Source organism: Cavenderia fasciculata, assembly GCF_000203815.1.
Source record: "Cavenderia fasciculata unplaced genomic scaffold Scf_Dfasci-G-o-80e12.f1-5, whole genome shotgun sequence".
Lineage (NCBI taxonomy): Eukaryota > Evosea > Eumycetozoa > Acytosteliales > Cavenderiaceae > Cavenderia > Cavenderia fasciculata.
In genome coordinates, this window is record NW_004457735.1 from 1,479,573 (window position 1) to 1,499,681 (window position 20,109).

At 32.4% G+C, this 20,109-nt stretch overlaps 8 protein-coding genes across 8 annotated transcripts; 3 read left to right on the plus strand and 5 right to left on the minus strand.

Moving 5' to 3' along the window:
- Positions 1–1,410: 1,410 nt before the first annotated feature.
- Positions 1,411–5,219, plus strand: ints4 (HEAT repeat-containing protein; the record flags this gene model as incomplete). The annotated part of the gene is made up of 10 exons (XM_004361074.1): positions 1,411–1,869; positions 1,956–2,104; positions 2,182–2,349; positions 2,413–2,629; positions 2,688–3,504; positions 3,569–3,754; positions 3,841–4,094; positions 4,176–4,441; positions 4,524–4,872; positions 4,944–5,219. 10 exons carry the CDS (start codon positions 1,411–1,413, stop codon positions 5,217–5,219), a joined length of 3,141 nt encoding a protein of 1,046 aa, XP_004361131.1.
- A 168-nt stretch (positions 5,220–5,387) lies between these two features.
- DFA_05413 (uncharacterized protein) lies at positions 5,388–7,290 on the minus strand (the record flags this gene model as incomplete). The annotated part of the gene is made up of 3 exons (XM_004361075.1): positions 5,388–5,692; positions 5,763–7,035; positions 7,231–7,290. The coding sequence occupies 3 exons, from the start codon at positions 7,288–7,290 to the stop codon at positions 5,388–5,390; spliced, it is 1,638 nt and encodes a 545-aa protein (XP_004361132.1).
- A 162-nt stretch (positions 7,291–7,452) lies between these two features.
- DFA_05414 (uncharacterized protein) lies at positions 7,453–9,150 on the plus strand (the record flags this gene model as incomplete). The annotated part of the gene is made up of 1 exon (XM_004361076.1): positions 7,453–9,150. One exon carries the CDS (start codon positions 7,453–7,455, stop codon positions 9,148–9,150), a length of 1,698 nt encoding a protein of 565 aa, XP_004361133.1.
- A 587-nt stretch (positions 9,151–9,737) lies between these two features.
- Positions 9,738–12,675, minus strand: DFA_05415 (uncharacterized protein; the record flags this gene model as incomplete). Its single annotated transcript, XM_004361077.1, has 6 exons — positions 9,738–9,812; positions 9,870–10,380; positions 10,467–11,544; positions 11,630–12,146; positions 12,217–12,256; positions 12,536–12,675. 6 exons carry the CDS (start codon positions 12,673–12,675, stop codon positions 9,738–9,740), a joined length of 2,361 nt encoding a protein of 786 aa, XP_004361134.1.
- A 364-nt stretch (positions 12,676–13,039) lies between these two features.
- DFA_05416 (ankyrin repeat-containing protein) lies at positions 13,040–15,146 on the minus strand (the record flags this gene model as incomplete). The annotated part of the gene is made up of 2 exons (XM_004361078.1): positions 13,040–14,427; positions 14,498–15,146. 2 exons carry the CDS (start codon positions 15,144–15,146, stop codon positions 13,040–13,042), a joined length of 2,037 nt encoding a protein of 678 aa, XP_004361135.1.
- A 564-nt stretch (positions 15,147–15,710) lies between these two features.
- On the plus strand, positions 15,711–16,574 carry DFA_05417 (uncharacterized protein; the record flags this gene model as incomplete). The annotated part of the gene is made up of 2 exons (XM_004361079.1): positions 15,711–16,232; positions 16,323–16,574. 2 exons carry the CDS (start codon positions 15,711–15,713, stop codon positions 16,572–16,574), a joined length of 774 nt encoding a protein of 257 aa, XP_004361136.1.
- A 415-nt stretch (positions 16,575–16,989) lies between these two features.
- Positions 16,990–18,564, minus strand: pmpA (uncharacterized protein; the record flags this gene model as incomplete). The annotated part of the gene is made up of 5 exons (XM_004361080.1): positions 16,990–17,191; positions 17,266–17,420; positions 17,506–17,649; positions 18,356–18,447; positions 18,549–18,564. 5 exons carry the CDS (start codon positions 18,562–18,564, stop codon positions 16,990–16,992), a joined length of 609 nt encoding a protein of 202 aa, XP_004361137.1.
- A 259-nt stretch (positions 18,565–18,823) lies between these two features.
- fbp (D-fructose-1,6-bisphosphate 1-phosphohydrolase) lies at positions 18,824–19,921 on the minus strand (the record flags this gene model as incomplete). Its single annotated transcript, XM_004361081.1, has 2 exons — positions 18,824–19,390; positions 19,490–19,921. 2 exons carry the CDS (start codon positions 19,919–19,921, stop codon positions 18,824–18,826), a joined length of 999 nt encoding a protein of 332 aa, XP_004361138.1.
- Positions 19,922–20,109: the final 188 nt, after the last annotated feature.

Genomic DNA, 20,109 nt, shown 5'->3' on the forward strand with positions numbered 1-20,109 from the left:
GTTTTTTCCATACCTATTAAACTCTGCATAATCATCGGTATAGACAGTAGGTAGATAGGTTAATTTATCAATTCAAGGATTTCGGTTAAAAGTTTGTAAATTACAACTATTCATGCATGGTTGATGACAATGAAATTGACAGGACTGACGGATAGATCAATCGATAGATATATTAATGGGGCAAAGTTAACGAAACAAGTGGGCGATTAGGATCCATTTTTATCATTCGAACCACAAAAATAAAAAGACATAGGAAAGAATGTGTAAATAAAAATAGATACTATTACAGTATAACGAAACGAATAAAGTAATTCGAAATGTGGATATTGTAGGTTCAATACAAAAATTATTGACTGTCTTTTTGATTCCAAGTATATTTTATCATGTGTTTAGTTTTCACCCATCTGCATACAACACACACACACAAATCATATACAACATGTGTAGTTGGTTTTATTTATCAATCTATTTATAGAATAATAAATATCTCCTATGGTATTTGACATCTTTCTTGGCTACACTGTAGTGATTAATAAGAATAATATTAATTTTGTTGGTTCAGTCAATTGAAAACCAAGAACTTCTTCAAATTTATTGTTTCCTCCAAAATGAGATATCGACACCCATGATTCGGTTATGAATATCTAGCTAGAATTCAAGAATATCTTTATTTTAGTATTTTAATGTCTTGTATACTTTTGAATTTATAGGTTATCTTATATTTTTCCAACAATGAAAAATAGATTCAATAATTTTCTTGAATGATCAAAATAATCTTTATTTATCAATATTCACAAATGGATCACACAACAACTATAAATACACTGGTAGAGTGATTGAAAAGAATTGTCACTTGGTTTAATAGCCTTGTGACCAAACACCTTCTCTCAGAGTTTATGCTCTGATTATGTGTAGTATCTGTTCTAGAAAGCTTAATCTCTTTCTGCCTCCACACGTTGCGATGGCTTTAATGATTAATCTAATTTATTTACGGAGCACTCAAGACTATTCTATCAATGCCAACTATGTTGTTCAATTGTAAATAGTCTTCTATCGACCATGAATCGCACTATTATCATGGTAATACAATGGTAGACTCCACACGCCCCCTTAATTTAATTTAAATGAAATATAATATTTAAGATAGCCTAGGCTGTGATACCAATCCTTCCTTTAAAAGAAATATATAATATATTATTTGAGTTTGAGACATATCTATTTGGTTGTACAACCCCCTCTTTGTATTCCTTTATATTTGTATTAATATTTATATTTATTCCTATTTTGTTTGCTAAATTAAATTAATTTATTTATTTAAATTAAATTGGACAACACTAAAACTAAAAGGTGAAATCAGTGAGATGTTCATTTGAAACGAATGAAAGAGACAGAGATAGATAGATAGATAGAATGAATAAGTCACCTATCAATACAAATATACAGTCGGGTAGTGGTACTACTACGACGACGACGACGATTACTACTGCACCAACAGCAACACCTAAAAAGTCAACATCATCATTATCATTCTCATCGACATCTGTCAATAATACAGCTCAACAACAACAACAACCAATCTACCCTCCAACATCAAATATAACTCAATTTGCACCATTTGATCAATATCTATTGGCTCTTACCAGTCAAGATCATAGAACTAGGGTAGAAGCAATACTCTACCTGCAATCATATCATCTACCACTAAACAATCAAGAGAATGGATTCGATCTAGTGTACACTGTCAAGAAACAACTATCATCTGAACAAGACAAGAATATCAGAGTTCAATTGGTTGGTCTACTTAAATCACTTGCTTTGGATCCTTTTGTTGAATCAACATCTATCATTCATTACTTGTTATCAACTGTTGTATGTAGTTATAAAGATGAATGAACGGTAATATTAGTATATGTATTTAATTAACCCAATCAATCATTCATTCATTCATTCTATAGATCAAGAATGTACATACTTCTAAAAAAGTAATATGTGCATCACTTATTGCAATTCGATCGGTTGTCCAATCAAAGAATCTAAAGTTATCATTATTGATTTCATCGTCTATACAACCACTATTAAATCATCCAAATCCACTCATTAGAAAGTATGTTGCAACAACAACAGTAACATACACATAAATATTTATAGTTACTAAACAATCAATTATATTATAACCTTTAGGGAATGTATTTTAATATTTGGTCATTTGGTAAAGACATCTGAAGAGTTGGATGAAATACAAATGATTCTTGTAAACTTTTTAAGAGATCCTGATTTTAGAGTAAGAGAGGCTTCTCTTAGATCACTGTCATTATTATTTTATAGATGTCATAATCTATCAATTAACAAGTATGGAATGAATCATCAATTGATCAAATGAGTGGATATTAATATATTTATTATTTTTTCTAGGATTTATCAACAAGCAACATTATTATTAGTAGATTCATTTGAACAAGTTAGATTAGAATGTATAAAGTTATTATGGATATTTAGTAATGTATTTCCAAATCATATATTGGGAACTATCAATGATAGGAAAAAGAGTGATAAGATTAGATTGGTTGATGATGTATTTAAAAAGATATGTAATGCTGTAAATGATCCTTCTGTTGTAGTTAGAAATTGTGTAAGAAATTTAACTTTAATTTCTTGAAATGATTATTAATCGACTTTTCATTCTCTAGGCATGTAAATTATTAGGATGTATTTATGATGTATCATTACATTATTTAATTCAAACACTTAGTAAAGAAATATTATTCGATCATGATAACAAGGGAAGAAAGAAATTTCAAATTGGGCACAGTCGATATAGTAATGCAGGTAAAAATCAAAAGCAACAACAACAACAAGTTTTATCACCTCTGCAACAACAATTACAACAACAGCAACACCAACAACAACAGCAACAACAGTATACCACTATTCAAGTGCCAGAAGGAGATATTGACTTTATGGCATCTACCGACTCATCGCTAAGTCTTGTCGATGCTGGTGCAACAGGTGCATTTATTCAAGGTTTGGAAGATGAATTTTATGAAGTTAGATCATCTGCAATTGATAGCATGTGCGAACTCAGTCTAAGAAATAATGAATTTGCACAAAAGAATATAGATTTCTTGGTCGATATCTTTACAGATGAAATTGAATCGGTTCGAATCAATTCGATCAATAGTTTAAGAAAAATTGGTAAAACTATCACTATTAAAGAGGATCAGTTACATATTATTTTGGCGTCATTGGATAATTCAAGTCAAGCTGAAAGACAAGCCATTCATCGATTATTGACAACTATACACTTGACCAATTTTTCATGTTTACATGCCACCGTACAAGCACTTTTGGTGAACCTTCAAAAATACCCCAGAGATATGTACTCTATCTTTGAATGTCTCTATAAAGTTGCAACCAAAAATCAATTTACTGAATTTATTGCAGAGGATCTATTACGTATTGATTCTAAATTTGCTTCGGTTGAACCAAATATGGATGATATTTTTTGTATGTTTAACAGAAAATAATGATGGTGATGATTCATTTAACTAATAATCCAAATTTAATTTAGATGTTGCAATTATGATTGTCATTTTAAATAGTGCAAAGAATAATAATACGATTTTATCATTATTACCACCATATTGGGTACAACATCATCTTTATTTTAAAGATAAATATCCTGCCTATTTCCAACAAAATATAATTACCACAGATACAAATAATAATGTCAATAATTATAGTTTAAATTCAACTTGTAAGTTAAACAGAACAAGACAAGACAAGAATATTCTTTAATTGTTAATATATTAATTTAATTGTTTTTTTTTTTGTAATTTGTAGATGAAATGAAATTAAAATCACAAGAAGATTTAACATTATTTTTAAAGAATACATTATCAATGTTGTATGGTAGTAACAATGGAAATGACGATTCATTATATAGTTTATTAAAGGTTGGAAAATTTGATCAACTTTCAATCTTGATGGAAGAAATTCAAAGAAATCTTTTACGTATTTCAAACATTAATAGAATCCTAAAACCAACATCTGATTTTTATTTAATGTTTATAAAGGTTTTAAAAATCATTATTCATGTATGTATAATTAAAACTAAACAAATCAAATCATTCTTTGTACAAGTTATCTAATAATCAATTTTTTTTTTTACAATATAGATTAAAAAAGAATTATTCTCTTCAAGTAATAGTCAACAACATATTATTGCAGAGAAATTGATAAAGACATCATTTAAAATGCAAGGACTTTTTATTGGATTGGACAACAAAATACAATCTATATTGTATGAAATAAGATTGTATGGTACTATAGTCTTGACCATTTCAAAGATGTTGAACCTCAATGATCCATCACCATTTGCATCTCCACCATACCCAAGTAATATTTTTACCAATTTACAATCATCAATTAATATTTATAAAACGTATGTAATAAGAAGAAGAAAAGAGGTAAAAAAAATGGAATGATATAGATTATAACCTTTTATATATTATTTTTTTTTTTAGTTTCTTTAAAGATAATTTAATGACAATACCAGAAAAGAATCAAGAGATTATGGATACTATTGGTAATTATATAATTGAACAACAACAATCCAATATAAATCAAAGACCATTTAAAATGCAAAGAACTGGTATCAATACAAGACAACTTTTATTGGATAAATTAATTATATTCTTGAAAGAATATCAACTGCCACAGTTAATGATACAAAATCAAATCAAGAAAAAGGTTGTAAATACCTTGATGCCACCATTTGAAAAACCAATAGAATCATTTGATAATCTACCAATTAAATTGGTCATTAATGCAAATATTGAAAATATTTCAAATGTTGAATATCTTTATTTACAAGTATGGAGGAAAAAGAAAAAGAAAAAAGAAATATTATAATATAGTTATTAATATATTTATTTAAATCTTAGGTAAATTATTTAGGTAAATCACAATTATATACAATTGGATCACAATATTTTGTACCAATTAAACCTCTTTCATATTCTATTTGTTTACCAATTTATGTATCACTACCAAAGAGTCAAAAACAAAACAAAGAAATGGTTCAATTGACTGTAAATATTATCGAAATCGTTCCAATTGATCCATATTCAACCAAAATATTATCATTTGAACATATCAATGAACATTTTAAATTGGTAAACCTAAGAGGTAATCGTATCTCTTTTAATATAATAAATTAATAAATACATAGTACTATTATTATTATTAATTATTATTATTAATTATTTGACGTAAATATTATATAAATTTATTATTTTTAGAGGGGGAATTGAAATGTATGTTTTAGGGATTAATATGGTTTGAATTTTCTGCTTGCTGACATTTTAGCAATCTTTAATTTATCTTGTTCAAAACTTCTTTCTTAGATCGTCTAATTCCTTCTTCTTTTGTTGTCTCTGTTGGAACATGTAAAAGTTTTTAGATTTCTTCTTTTCCTCTTTGTCTTTGAGTTCATCAAGTGATGGACCACTGTAAGATGACTTTTTGCCAGTCACCAAAACAAATCCATCCTCGTCCTTGACACCCTTGTTGGCTCTGGCCTCTCTGTTTTTCAATAATCTATCCTTATCAAACTCCATCATATAAGTATCCAATTGATTTTGTAATGCATCAAAATCAACTACTGTTTGTTCAAAATATAAATTTTGTAAATCTAAAAATGGAAATATAAAAGGTTGTATTAATAAAACTGGATAATAAAGATTTGAATTGATTTGATTTACCTTTTTCAGCATTTAAAACTTTTTGAGTTGATAATTTAATCTTTAAAAGATCCTTTAATAGAGAGGCAAGCGAATCTGAATCTTTGAGAACAACGTGAGCAGCCTTTGGAATTGGTTCGGCGGCAGTCTCACTGGAGAAGAGAACTTGTTCAATGTCTGGAGTTTGGAAAAATAGTTGGATGGATTCGATATCTTTACATTGGGTTGGTAGGTTGAGCACAAACATGGTGCGTCCAACTGGATACTTTTTGTTGGTTTCCTTTCTATAATAAATGTATTGTTTGTATTGTGAATCGTGTATTTGAACTGGTAAGATATTGAATCCACTTATTGAAGCATTTTGTAAATTGACTGCTGCTGTAGTAGTACTATCACTAGTACCAACAACACCATTAGATTTCAAATGACCAACTTTAGACTTTTGTTGTTCTTTTTCTTCTTCTTTTTCTTTTGGTTTTGGTTGTTCTGCAGCTGGTTGTTTTGATTTGGGAAGCCTCGCATATTTAGCATTTCCATTAGTCGATGCTACTGGTTTTTCTGTTTCTTCTTGTACGTCTTTCATTTCAATATCTTTTTCTTCTTGTTCTTGTACGACTACCACGACTGGTTTAGCTTCTTCTTTCTTTGATTTTTTGTTGTTGGTAGTTGTTGTAGTAGTAGAGGTAGAGGTAGTTGGTTGTTGTTCCTTTGGTGTTACGACGACTGATTGCTTCTTTTTCTTCTTGTCTTCAACTGGTTGTTTAACTTGTTCTTCTTCCACCTCTTGTTGTTGAACAACAGCTTTAGTTGGAGTCATGATGACCTCTTCTTGTTGCTCTTCAATCTTTGTTGCAGTAGGTTTGTTGTGTGTCTTTTGCGATGGTACAATATCTGTTACGACTGTCTTGAGCTTATGGAATAATTGAGTATGGTTGTTCTCTAATGAAAAGACAACCTTTTTCTTTTGTGAGGGTGAAGAAGAGGCAGCGGCGGCAGCAGCGGCAGCGGCAGCAGAAGCTTGTTCTTTTTTCGACGATGAGGAGGTTGATGTCAGTGTGGTTGTCTTTTTGACTCTGAGGATTGGCTTGATGTCGCTAATCGATGCAGCAATCTCGAGGGGTGAAGGAGAGTCTGATTTTACATGGTCTTCATCTCTGCTCGATGTCACCTCTGATATCTTTTTAATGATCTTCTTCTTGAGTGCTTTAGTCGGGATCAATTGCTTTTTACTACTGCTATTATTCTTTTGAACCATTCTCATAACTTCTTCTTTACTACTCTTTCTTTTATATATCTATAAATATATATATACAAATAATAATAATAATAATAAAAATAGTGTATTTCTTTTTTGATTTGATACAAATAAGAAAACAGCGATTGATACAACAAACGTACTTTCGTTCGTTTCTTTTGTGAGCTGGGGGATGCACTTGGGCAACTGTCCAAAAAAAATTTTTGAAAATTTTGAACCCCCAACTTAAATTACATTTTTGAAAGAATTAATTAACAAAGTACTTATTAATCTCTCTTTGAGCCAATCATTCATTCCAGAATAACAATTATTATTATTATTATTATTTATTATTTATATATGAATAATAGAAATACTAATCATAACAAGAATAGTACTAATAATCATGTCCAACACCTGACAAATAATAACAATAACAACAAGAATCATAATCAACAACAACAACATATGATTAAAATGAACTCTAATATAAATAATATATTTGTATCATTACCAGATATATTGATACTACATATCATTGATCATATGGAGACTATAGATAGAATATGCTTTGTATTGGTATGCAAGAGATGGTGGGATAGAATAACCAAGATTATGAGATTTGTTATCCCACCTCATGTGTTGACATCAAAGGAGCGATACTCTGTTGCATCTTCATCTTCCTTTTCATCGACTTCCACCTCTTCTGTCACCATTCCATCTTCTTCCATCAAACCACTCTCCAATCAACTACTCACATTTGTATATTTAAATTCCTTTAAAGAAGTGTTGGAAAGGTCGACTACCAACAGTTTTATTCTGGAAGAGATAACAGATGACATTCCGAGGGACACTGGTATAACGCATTTGTATCTCTCCAAATCGTTGAATAAACCAATACCACCCATGAAAATACCTCCAAGTGTCCAGTACATTGATTTGGGACATCTCTTTGATCAACCATTGTCGGTGGGTGTACTGCCACCGAATCTAGTGACACTCAAGGTTAGTTACAATTTTGCACATCGATTGGAGCCGGGTGATCTACCGGCATCTCTGCAACGTTTGGAGCTTGGCGGACTCTACAACCATCCTTTGGAGCTTGGATTGCTTCCAAAGGGGTTGAAAAAGGTGATCCTAAGTGATTGCTATAATCACCCTATCGAAGAGCCAGGTATCATCCCCGAGGGTGTAGTCTATTGTTTCTTGGGATTCAAATTCAACAAACATATCCCCGCCGGTGTTTTACCCAACTCTGTACAGTCGCTAAAGCTGCCCTTCCAAATGGAGAGCGAGTTGGTGCCAGGCAGCGTTCCTCCCAATTGCACGTTGCTATCGATTGGAAGAATGTACGATTCGCCAATAGACGAGGGAATCATACCAGACACTGTCACCAATCTCAGAATAGCACCTCAAACCCTAGTCATTGGCGAAACAATTACTTTGCCACCACGACTAACTCATCTTAGATGTTCGTTTGTGTCGCAGCCCATTACACCCTCTCTCATCCCGCCAACAGTCACTCATTTGGTCATTGATGAAATTTCGACTGCTCTTCCAGTCGGTGGTATCCCCAACTCTGTGGAATATTTGACCATCAACTCTGAATTCCCGAGTCTGGAAAGTGGTTCGTTGCCGCAGAATCTAAGACAACTCATTCTCGAGTCGTACAACCACCCAATCGAGGAAGAAGTACTGCCAAACTCTTTGCAAACACTCGAACTTCACCAATACAACTACCCACTGCCACAACTACCGCAGTCATTGACTAAACTTCATCTATCGAATCGTGTCTATTCGTCCGAACTCAATCTTCCACCATCCATCAAACATTTTACCATTAGATCCGAAATTATCAAGCTGTCAAGCATCCAACTCCCAGTCAATCTTGAACAATTGGGTGTATTTTACGACTTTAATTCCTCACTACCAATATCAAAAATTCTAAATACCCACATCAACAAACTAACAGTCATTATAAAGAATAGATTTGGCTTTGGACAATTGACCTACGATATCAGACAATTGAATCAATCCCATATCCTATTTGTTGAAGATTCAAAAATGCTCATTGCTGGAATGATCCCAACTAAAAATGATATTGATGTTTTGGGTTCTTTTATAGGTCCAAAAACTTACGATATATCAAATAACTATTCTCTAAGAGAGTCTTAAATAAACAGAGAAAAAGGAATAAATATAAATATCAATTTAAATATTTATATATTTTTTGTAAATAACAAAAAAGAAGGATTGGTATCACAGCCTAGGCTATCTTAAATATTATATTTCATTTAAATTAAATTAAGGGGGGTGTGGAGTCTACCATTGTATTACCATGATAATAGTGCGATTCATGGTCGATAGAAGACTATTTACAATTGAACAACATAGTTGGCATTGATAGAATAGTCTTGAATGCTCCGTAAATAAATTAGATTAATCATTAAAGCCATCGCAACGTGTGGAGGCAGAAAGAGATTAAGCTTTCTAGAACAGATACTACACATAATCAGAGCATAAACTCTGAGAGAAGGTGTTTGGTCACAAGGCTATTAAACCAAGTGACAATTCTTTTCAATCACTCTACCAGTGTATTTATAGTTGTTGTGTGATCTACTTTAGAATATTGATAAATAAAGATTATTTTGAGTATTCAAGAAAATTATTGAATCTATTTTTCATTGTTGGAAAAATATAAGATAACCAAAAATTCAAAAGCATACAAGACATTAAAATATTATTTAAGTTTGAATATAATATTAAATAATAATATTATTGTTATTATTATTATTATTATTATTATTAATATTATTATTATTTGATATTTTATTATTCTTTTTAAAAAAAATCAATTAAAATCTTCTTCTTTTTTAAAGTTTTTAGAAACAAACATGAGACCATAATTCTATTGGTTCAGCTGGAGGGTCTTGAGGAATGACATGATCGATTGGGAACATGGGAGTCATTTCAACCATGTATATAATTTTAAAAGATTTTAATTGTCGGCTTCCTGGATTCCTGTTGTACCAATTCCATTCTCTACAAAGATAACGACCATAGTGAATACGTTTGTCCTTGTTGTAGTAGGATTCGAGGTTCATTAGATACTTTCTCCATCTTTGGGTTGGGAACATTTGTGAAACCAACTCTGGCTTGTCATAGGTGACGTTTTGGCCAGGTCTAAACACATCCACTTCAGTTCCATCGACCAAAATACCTGGGTACACCAACCAACCATCATCCTTGCTTGGGTATGGACTAAACATTGACCAATATTGATCAATCTTGAATAATGGAGCAATCCATCTAACATTTTCAGAAACTGAATAATCATAAACACCTGCACAATTCCAATTGAAAATGAAAATAATTGCCAAGAAACATAAAAGTTCTTTCCAATATCTAAAAAATAAGAAAGAAAAGAGAAGAGAAAAAGAGTTAATAACTATTATTATTTTGTTTTTGTTTGTTTTTTTGTTTTGACTTACTTTCTTGAAACTGAAACTGGTTTAGTTGGATATAATTTAGTAAAGATATTCCAACTTTTACCTGAAACAAAGAGTGGACGATTGGTAATCCATAGATATAATCTAGCAAAGGCACCAAGACGAACAAAGAATGTAAAGATTTGAAGGAGTGGAGAGAGCGAGATGAGTTGGACAAATGCTTGGTATCCATAGACACGTTCCAAAGTAAGACCGTTTTCAACGCAGATCCAACTATTGTTTACCTTCATTTCATTGTATATCTTATCTTCCATCATGGATAGAGGGGTGTCTAGAACGGGGTTGTTGTTAAAGTCCTCAACGCGTTGGTGTGGACGTTGCGATGGGAGGAGTGGGGTTGATTGGACCAAGAACATGGTCTTGAAGATGGAAAGCACCTTTTTGAGGTTCTCACCATTCTCGGCATGACTATTGTCATAGTAGATGATGGTAGAGGTACGAGCTGGTGTGTAGACCATAGAAGAGATCTTGTCCCAGAACCAAGATGGCAAGAATACAAGAACGGCCATACCTGGAATATACATGAAAAAGCCGAGTTCGAGACACATGCCAAAACCAATGTGAAGACACCAGAATCCCAATACACCAAATGTACGAAGTGGACCATGTAGACGACGAATGGGGATAAAGAACAACAAATAGCCATAGAGTTCAAAGTAGTACGAGAAGCAGGTCAAGAACTGGCCCAATGCAATGTACTCACGCAGGATCAATCCCGTGCGAGTGACAAATTGGTCGAGGTTGAGAGCATACCAAACCGATGAGTATTCGGAACGCCACTCTGCACCAGTCTTGAGGAGTGCAGTGAATATATACATAAAACAGAATTGCAACATGACACCCATCGAACCAAACGAAAGGTAGTAGCTACCAGTCGTATCGGTGACTGGGAATGTGGTGGATGCGTTGGATTGGGGAACTGGTGAATATCCTATCGACTTGTGGTTGATATTGGATCGTTTGTTGATTTGTTCCACATTTAAAATAGAGTCAATTGAAAACTTGGCTTCAGTTGGTAAAAACATCATCCAAAATACCATCAATCTGAAAAAGTCATCTCCTACAATGAAAGAAAGAAAAAAAAGAAATAAAGAAAATATTAATAAATAATTATATATATTTATAATTTATATTTATATTCTTACCTCCATTTAATACTAATGGATTTCTAACATGAAGTGAAGACATTAAAATGTAACAGATGAAATTGGAGAGACGGGACTTGTAACCGATCATCAAACAGAGACCGGCGACAAAGTTTATGAAAAAGAGGACACGGGCAAAATGGATGGACGAGTTGATGAAATAAAAGGACCACATGTATGGATTGGCATCAATGACCGTGTTGGTTGGCACTGCTCCATAGTCTGTGTAATGGTCGTATAAATAGAGTGATCTGACGTAGAGATCGAGTACGATCAACAAACTGATACCCACTCTAAAAGCGGCTACACTTCGAAGATCGACACCCAAAACTTGGACAAATAAATCGGCTGCTGCCCAATTCATCTTGCCACCACCTCCGCTGCTGGTGCCATTGACACTACCTAGCGTTGGTGATCCCGTCACATTACCAGCACTTGCATTTTCAAGATCGATAAATGATGCTGTCTCCCCTAAATCTTCCTTTGAAGGTTTTCTTTTAAAAAATGACATAGAGATCTAGATATATATATATTTAAAGGTGTGTATATTATGTATAAAAGAATATATAAAATATATAGTATAGTACTAATAATGAATCATAAATGGAAAATACTTTCAATGATGAACTTATAAATATATATAATTAGATATGATGATGATGATACAACACTTGTGGTTTTTAAGATATGAGTAGTGATAATCTTTCTCTATCTATTATGTGTTTGTGTGTGAATGGTATGTGTGTGTAAAAATAGACTAGACTAGCGGGAGTACTATCTATTTTATCTGTCTAATATGAGTGATACAAAGAAGAAGTAGTAATGGTGGTATAAAATGGGTAACAGTACACTCCTCTCTTTGATCGTTAAGCTTTAAATTAAACGACAATAAGGATGCAATTTTACAAAAAAGTTGAAGGAATTTGCTGTTTTAAAAACAAATAATATCTAGAGATGGAACCGATTCTTTTGTTTGTGTGTTGTGTGAGGAAGTTGAAAGTTTTTTGTTTTTCGAAAAATCGTCCAACGACTCTACGTTCACACATTTTTTTTTACGTCAGATTTTACATTCCAAATTCGGTTATCGAATTCGTAGATTGAACGAATGGGTTACATTTCCATCTTTGTAGGCGGATCCTATACATCACAGGATGTGGAATCCACAAATGACGACTTATGCGTGCACGCGTTGATACATGTTTGTTTGCATTTGTCAATGGGATATTTTAGTGGTCAGTTTTCGGGGGTGACCAGGTCAAATATATATAATTTTTGTTAAAAGTTACGTAGATCCAACAAGATGTAATTAGAAAGATAATGGTGATGTTGAATTATTAAAATACATGAATAATAATTTCCCACTTGCTATATGTTGTTTCATAACCTCCGAGCTTGGACTAGTCAGTGATTTTATTCATCATCTTCTTCAAAAGATTCTTCATCCCTTAGATCATAGTCATCGGGGATTTGAAGTTGGTTGAATTCCATACCAGGACTGAGCATGCTACCACTGATTAGTTGGATAAGTTGGATTTTGTTGATTGAATCCATGTGAATGTCTGACAGTACTGTCAATTGCTCCATTGAGAGAAAACGTAGTCCAAGACCTAAAATCTCTGAAATTCCTAATCCCAAAGCTTCTGCCTTTTCATTCTTTTTGTAAAGCGATTTGTTAAATCGACTAAAGTTTCTTTCAATGTCATCCAACCTTGTCAATGTTTCCTTTAAAATCTTGTTTTGTTCCAAATAAAGAGTTGCCAACGTTTCATATTTCTTTTTATAATCTATTTCTTCTTCTTTTACTTCTTTTTGTTCTTGTTCTTGTTGTTGTTGTTGTTGTTGTTGTGGAGTCATTATTTTTGGTTGATTGATAGAAATACTATTTTCATTATCCAACTTGATATTATTATTATCTTTAGTATTATTTTCTTTTTCCATTTCCTTTTCAATTGCTTTTTCCATTTCTTGGTTTGGTGAATTATTTATATTTACATCCAATGATAAGGAAGGTGGGGAGGTTTTGTTGTTGTTGGAGGGTTGATTAATTTTAATTGGTGGAGATGGATTGATAGGAGGAGATGGAGATGGTTTTGATTTTGATGTTATTGGTTGTTTTGGTTTTGGTTTTGATTTACTTGTCTTTTTTGTATTTTTACTATTATTATTATTAACGCTACCAAGAAGAAGAGATTTTAAATTATTTTCATTTTCCAATTCCTTTTGTTTGGTAATAGTTTCAAAAATTTGGATCACCTTTTGATAGGATCTTGCAGTTTCTCTTACTGTAGATACAAGGTTGGGTTTGGAGAATAGTTTGACTTTAAAATCCTTTGCTAGGAGTGGTTGAATATATACAAGTGTGTCTAGTTCTTTACAATACTCTTCCATTTTTTTACGTTGTGGATCGTAGGAAGAGATGAGATTAGAGTCACGTTTTAACAATCCCATTGTTCGTGTTGCCAGTTCCAATGGTGTTTGGTTCATTTTGTTACCAAGATTAATGGTTGCACCCAACTTTGTCAAAAGTTGAACGGTACTATAGAACCCCAACCTCGATGCAATATGTAGAGCAGTCTCACCATCCTTGTTTTTATGATCCAACATTTCTTGAAGTTTCTTTGTACCATGTGTCTTTTCAATAGTCTCTCCCAACAATTGAATCGTTTCAAATTGATTGTGAAATGCAGCACATACAATCACATTGAATCCATGATTATTTACTGCCAATAAACTCTCTCCATGTTTTACCAATTTCTCTATCAATTCATTCTCTCCATTCATTGATGCGAATAATATTGCTAAATAAACAAACAAAGAATAATTAATGATTAATGTTCTTTTTCTATTCTCTCTTTAGTTTATATTTACCAGTATCACCATTACTATTTTTATGATTTAAAGAAGCACCTCTTTTAATAAAGAAATCAAATGCTTCAAGGTTTCCGTATAGTGCGGTTGTCATGATATAACTATTATCTTGTGTGAGTGAAGAATCCATTCCTTTTGATACCAACAACTCTAATAGATCTTGAGCTCCAAATGGAATGGCAAACGAAAAGGGGATACCATTGCCAAAGTTCTTGTTTACGGTCTTTTGATTTGAAAAGAGTCTAACATTCTCTTCTATCAATGGTCTCCATACCGATGGGTTCCCCGAAAAGAAACATAAACACATAATAAACTCTAGAAATTGATTCACCTCTTCTTCTTCGTATGATTCAGTATCTTTACATCTTGCCACCAAATCTCTACCAATACTTAAAAAGTCTATTTTCAGTGTTTGTTTTGGTATTGTTATAGAAGTAGATGTAGTAGTAGAAGAAGAAGAAGAAGTTGAAGTTTCATTTGTTATTTGTTGTTGTTCATCACCGTTGTTTGAAGTAGTCGTTGAGTCTTGTGGTTTACTGTAAAAGACCAAAGTACTATTAGGTTTTTTCTTTTCGCTGATGATGAGAGCTTTAATATATGTATTGAATTCCTTATAAGTTTCAAATAGAAACTTATTAAAAGAATCCATCTATATCTCTCTCTCTCTCTTTTTTTGTATCTTGGATCAATCTCTTTAAAGACTGCTCTGACAAATACCACAAAAGGGTCTTCGATTTTTAAAAATTTATTAAATTAATATTATATATATATATATTAATAGTTTTTGTAATCATCATATAAACAAACAACAAATGATGAATGAGAGAGTTGAAGTTCATACTCGTAGTTTATATTTTATTTTATTATTTTTTTTTAAACTTGTTTTGTACTTTGGTAAAAATTAATTTTTAAAAATAAAAAAATTAAAATAAATAAGAATAGGATCTGTATTTCAATATTCGCATTGGCAAATATATGGAACTGCGTGTTAGTGAATTACTCTTCCCGCCACCCATATGTACCAAAACATACTTTTAAAAAAATAAAAAATCAATTTAATTAATGAACTTGCTCCTCCCCCACACTCATCTAATCTCGCAGTATTGTATTGACTGTTAACAAAGACGACAACCCAACAACCTCCACCTCCTCCTCCTCCTCTTGATAATATAAAGTATAGCATAGCATAGCATAGCAGCAGAGTATATTTAACATGTTAAAGAATCAACTAGGTGCGAAACCAAAACAATCACTGTTATCGACTATATCTTCACTCTCGGACGAAGAGCTGCGACTTAAATTAGAAAATCAACACAAGCTATATAAATCGATAGGTGCCAATCTACCTGACAAGGGAGAAAAGATTCTAACAAATATTACTGCAATACAAAAGATATTAGATTCTAGAAATAACACCAACATTAATAATAAATCAACAACAACCGATACTATTACCACCATTGTAAATAATAATACTACTAATCAAAAAGAAGAAGAAGAAGAAAAAGATATCATTCAAGAAGAAGAAGAAGAAATAACAATAGATTTTGCCAAATTAACGATACAAGATCGTAACAGTAAAATGAAAGAACAAAAAGAACAGAAAAATCATAAGCTTAGCAAGGAGAATGCTCAAGATGGTCAAAACAACCAACAACAACATCACAGAAGTACAAAATTATTATCGATTGATGAATCTAGAAGATTATATGAAATAAACAAGAATAAACATTTGGTAGGTAGTAGTAGTAGTATACAAACTGGAACCAGACATATTTTCTGGATTTTTTTTATTCCATTCCTAACCTTCTTTTCTCTATTTTAGAATGAAAATGTAGATATGGTTGTAAATTCACCAGAGGTGGAAAGAATGATAAAGGAAACCTATCGAGTAGAGGAATCAGAAGGAGTTGAACCATGGAGTGATGATAGTTCCTCTGAAGACTGCGACGTTGACAATGAATATAGAACCAAACACGATATTTACGATGAATCCTATGCCTACAAGTTACACGACGAGTTTGGTGAATTTGTTGATGATGAAGAATCATCAGTTCCCCAAAATAAATATAATTAGTTCACACATATATAAATATAACGATTAATCTAATCTATTTAATTTAAATTACACATTGATAAAGTTTATTGTTATCTATTTCTTTCCATTGTGATGAGGAATTGTATAGTATAGGATCACACAACATATCTAATAATATTGTATTTATATATATTTATGCAAGTAGTGAGAAACTAAAAGGGTGAAGTTGATTCATCTCACCTTTGTCTCCACATGACTTGACTTTATTCGCATTGGGTATATGTATGTATGTATGTATGTATGATTCCAAACAACAATAGGGATTGGTATGTGTATATTTTAAGTATAGTATAGTTGGGGGGGGGGGGGGGGGGGTAAGTATTAATTCCAAATAAAATATTAGTTGAATATGGGGATGTACAAAAGAGAATGAGGTGGTGCAGTGACCTATCGTTTAAACGTTGTTATGGGTGGTTGTAGTGGTGGTAGTGGTAGTTGATTTGGTAGATTTGATTGATCCATCTCCTGAAATGAGTGGACGTGGGCATCCAACGGCACCGATGAAATGGACTACTGTAAGAATGATTCCAACTGCAATAGTCACAATACCAGCAAACAAGAAGAATCCATGGTTACCAAGAATCAATAAACCAAGACTATATAGTAATAGAGAAAAGAGTGTAGGTAAGTATGTATCCAGATTATCGATCGAAAATATATAACAACATACATGCAAAAGAATAGACCCTTTCCAGCCCAAAATGTGTAGAAACCAAATAGATAAACCATCTTTGCTGGGAATACAAATTCCAATATAACAATGAATACACCAAATAAAAGGAAAATACAGGCAATGACGAAACCTTTAATATCGTACCATGCTCTCTGTTTAATAGGAAATTAAAAAATAAAAGAATTAAGTAAGTGGATATCCAAATAATAATAAGTGATCTAGATGGAATGTACATACATCAACGAAAACATAAATACCACAACCAATGATCAAAAGACCAACTAGGATACATAAGATTGATAAGACAAGTCCAACTTTGCTACGATCGTTCATTTTTAATATATTATTATTATTATTTATAAATTTTGGATAATAATTATTCTTGAATAAATTTAATTTAATATTTCTAAAAGAGAGAAAGAGAAAGAAGGAGATGGAAAGGGAAATTAAAAATGAATGTCAATAAAATTATAATAATTAATACTAATCAATATATGATGATTTGATTGATGTTCCACACACACTAAATTATTGCTATTATGATTATTATTATTGCTGAGTGTTCAAGTATGAAATGGTTGTTGTAATACAACAATCAGATAATAATACTGTGTGTGCTATCTATTTAAGTAAAATACAAAAAATATTTCTAATATTTCTTCCATCCACAAAGAGTGTCGTCTGAATTAAGATTGGTGTGTTCACTCTTATTTTTTGTGTTGGTGTGTAACTTTTAGATTCTATGTGTGTGTGTGGTCATCTCTCCTCGTTTCGTTTTGTTCTTACCCTTTGTTTTGTTTTTCTCTCTCTTCAAGGTGACTTGTAAAAAAAATCGACTAGTATAACTATTATAACTATTATAAGCTTATATAATGTAAAATGTATTTAATGTGTTGGATATGATATGGTATGTCTTGTGTAGCTATAGACAATTATTTAATGATAAAATGTTGTGTGTACTTGTTGAATAAGTAAGTAAGTAAGTAATTTAAACTCAACAACCTTGCTTGCGATGCAACCCTAAATTAGCTATCATGATACTTTTCTCTTCAAAGGCTTTTAAAAATAAATATAAATAAAAATAAACTAATTTCAAATAAATGGCTTTCTTTGAGGAAGGATTGGTGGTCGGTTCACAACGACGTGGGTGTGTTGTTGTCCGCAAGTCTAAAGCTGGTGCTTTTTGCAAAAAACCGATAATCTACATTTGCAGGCGACCTCACCAGAGAATGTGCATGTTTTGTCATAATGGGAGTATTATCCGCATTTAAGATAAATACACAAACAAACAGACATTCTACTCGACTCTAATTCATTGGTGTAGTTTGCACTCCTCCTCCTTTTTGACCAATGTTGATGATATGATATGATATGATATGATATGGTGACATTGTATACAATTCAATTCAATGAACTCATACTTCATTCATTCTTACTGACAGGTATTATGGATAGGTTGATGATGTTGATGATGATATAGTAACTGTTTATTTTTGCGGAATATATATATATGGTTAGTGGATGTTTGTTGTTGTGTTGGGGTTGTGGGGATATCTTAAGAAGATTTATGGAAACTCTCTAAATCTGAAACATCGTCAACACTACCCATAAACACTGGAACACGTTGATGGATGTTTCCGGGTACTAGATCTAGACAGGCTTGTTGTCCATTGGTCGATTTACCGCCAGCTTGTTCCATGAGCAATGAGAGTGGTGCAACTTCATAGAGGTATCTGAGCTTTCCTTGTGGTGACTTGGAGTCGGCAGGGTACATAAAGATACCACCGTACAAGAGGGTACGGTGAACATCACTGACCATACTACCAATGTATCGTGAAGAGTATGGAGTCTTGCCGTTCTTACCGCTCTTGATAGAGTTGACATAGTCGGCAGTTGCCTTGTCCCAATAGACTGAATTACCCTCGTTGATCGAATAGATGGCTCCACGTGGCTTGATCTTGATGTCTGGATGAGTCAATACAAACTCTCCAACCGTATAATCCAATGTGAACCCAAATACTCCACATCCAGTCGTCAAAACCAACATTGTAGCCGATCCATATAAAGCATATCCAGCTGCAATCATTTCTCTTCCTTTTCTTAATACATCTTTGTCAGAGTACTTCATATAGAAATAAATAAAAAAAAGTAGTAAAGTAAAGTTAGAACATGTTTTGATCATACCCTTTGGTTGTTTGATTGTTTTCTTGTTTTAACATACATTATTATCTTTTGAAACCTTTGGCCAGATAGCAAAGATTGAACCAACAGATACATTACAATCAATGTTGGAGCTACCGTCGAGGGGATCAAAGGTGACTACAAAGTTGCCAGCGTCGTGTTCAGCGACAGGGATGATACTTTGTTCCTCTTCAGAGACCATACAAAACACTTCTTTAGTTCCCTTGAGAGCATACTTGAAGGCATCGTTGGCAATGATATCCAGCTTTTTGACATCCTCTGAATGAACGTTGGTGACACCTGCTAGACCAAACAACTGTTCGAAACCGGCACGTTTGATGGCGTTGGTTGTAATCTTGCATGCCAACGCTATACCAGACATCAAATTGGCAAACTCTATTCTATTGGGTGTGTTCTTATGATGATCAGATAACAACCATCTGTTTAATGTCATTAGATTAGTGTCACACATTTTCCCTCTTTAAGTATGTCTATTTGAGTTAAAAGTAAAAGTAGTAAATATCTTTAAAGATAATTAATGTATATATATGTAGAGTATAAAGTAGAATAGAGAATAGAAGAGAAGATAGTATCGTAATACAAGCAAGTTTAATTTAGCTAACAGTGTGAATTGATTGACTAAAAAATGATTATTGGGGG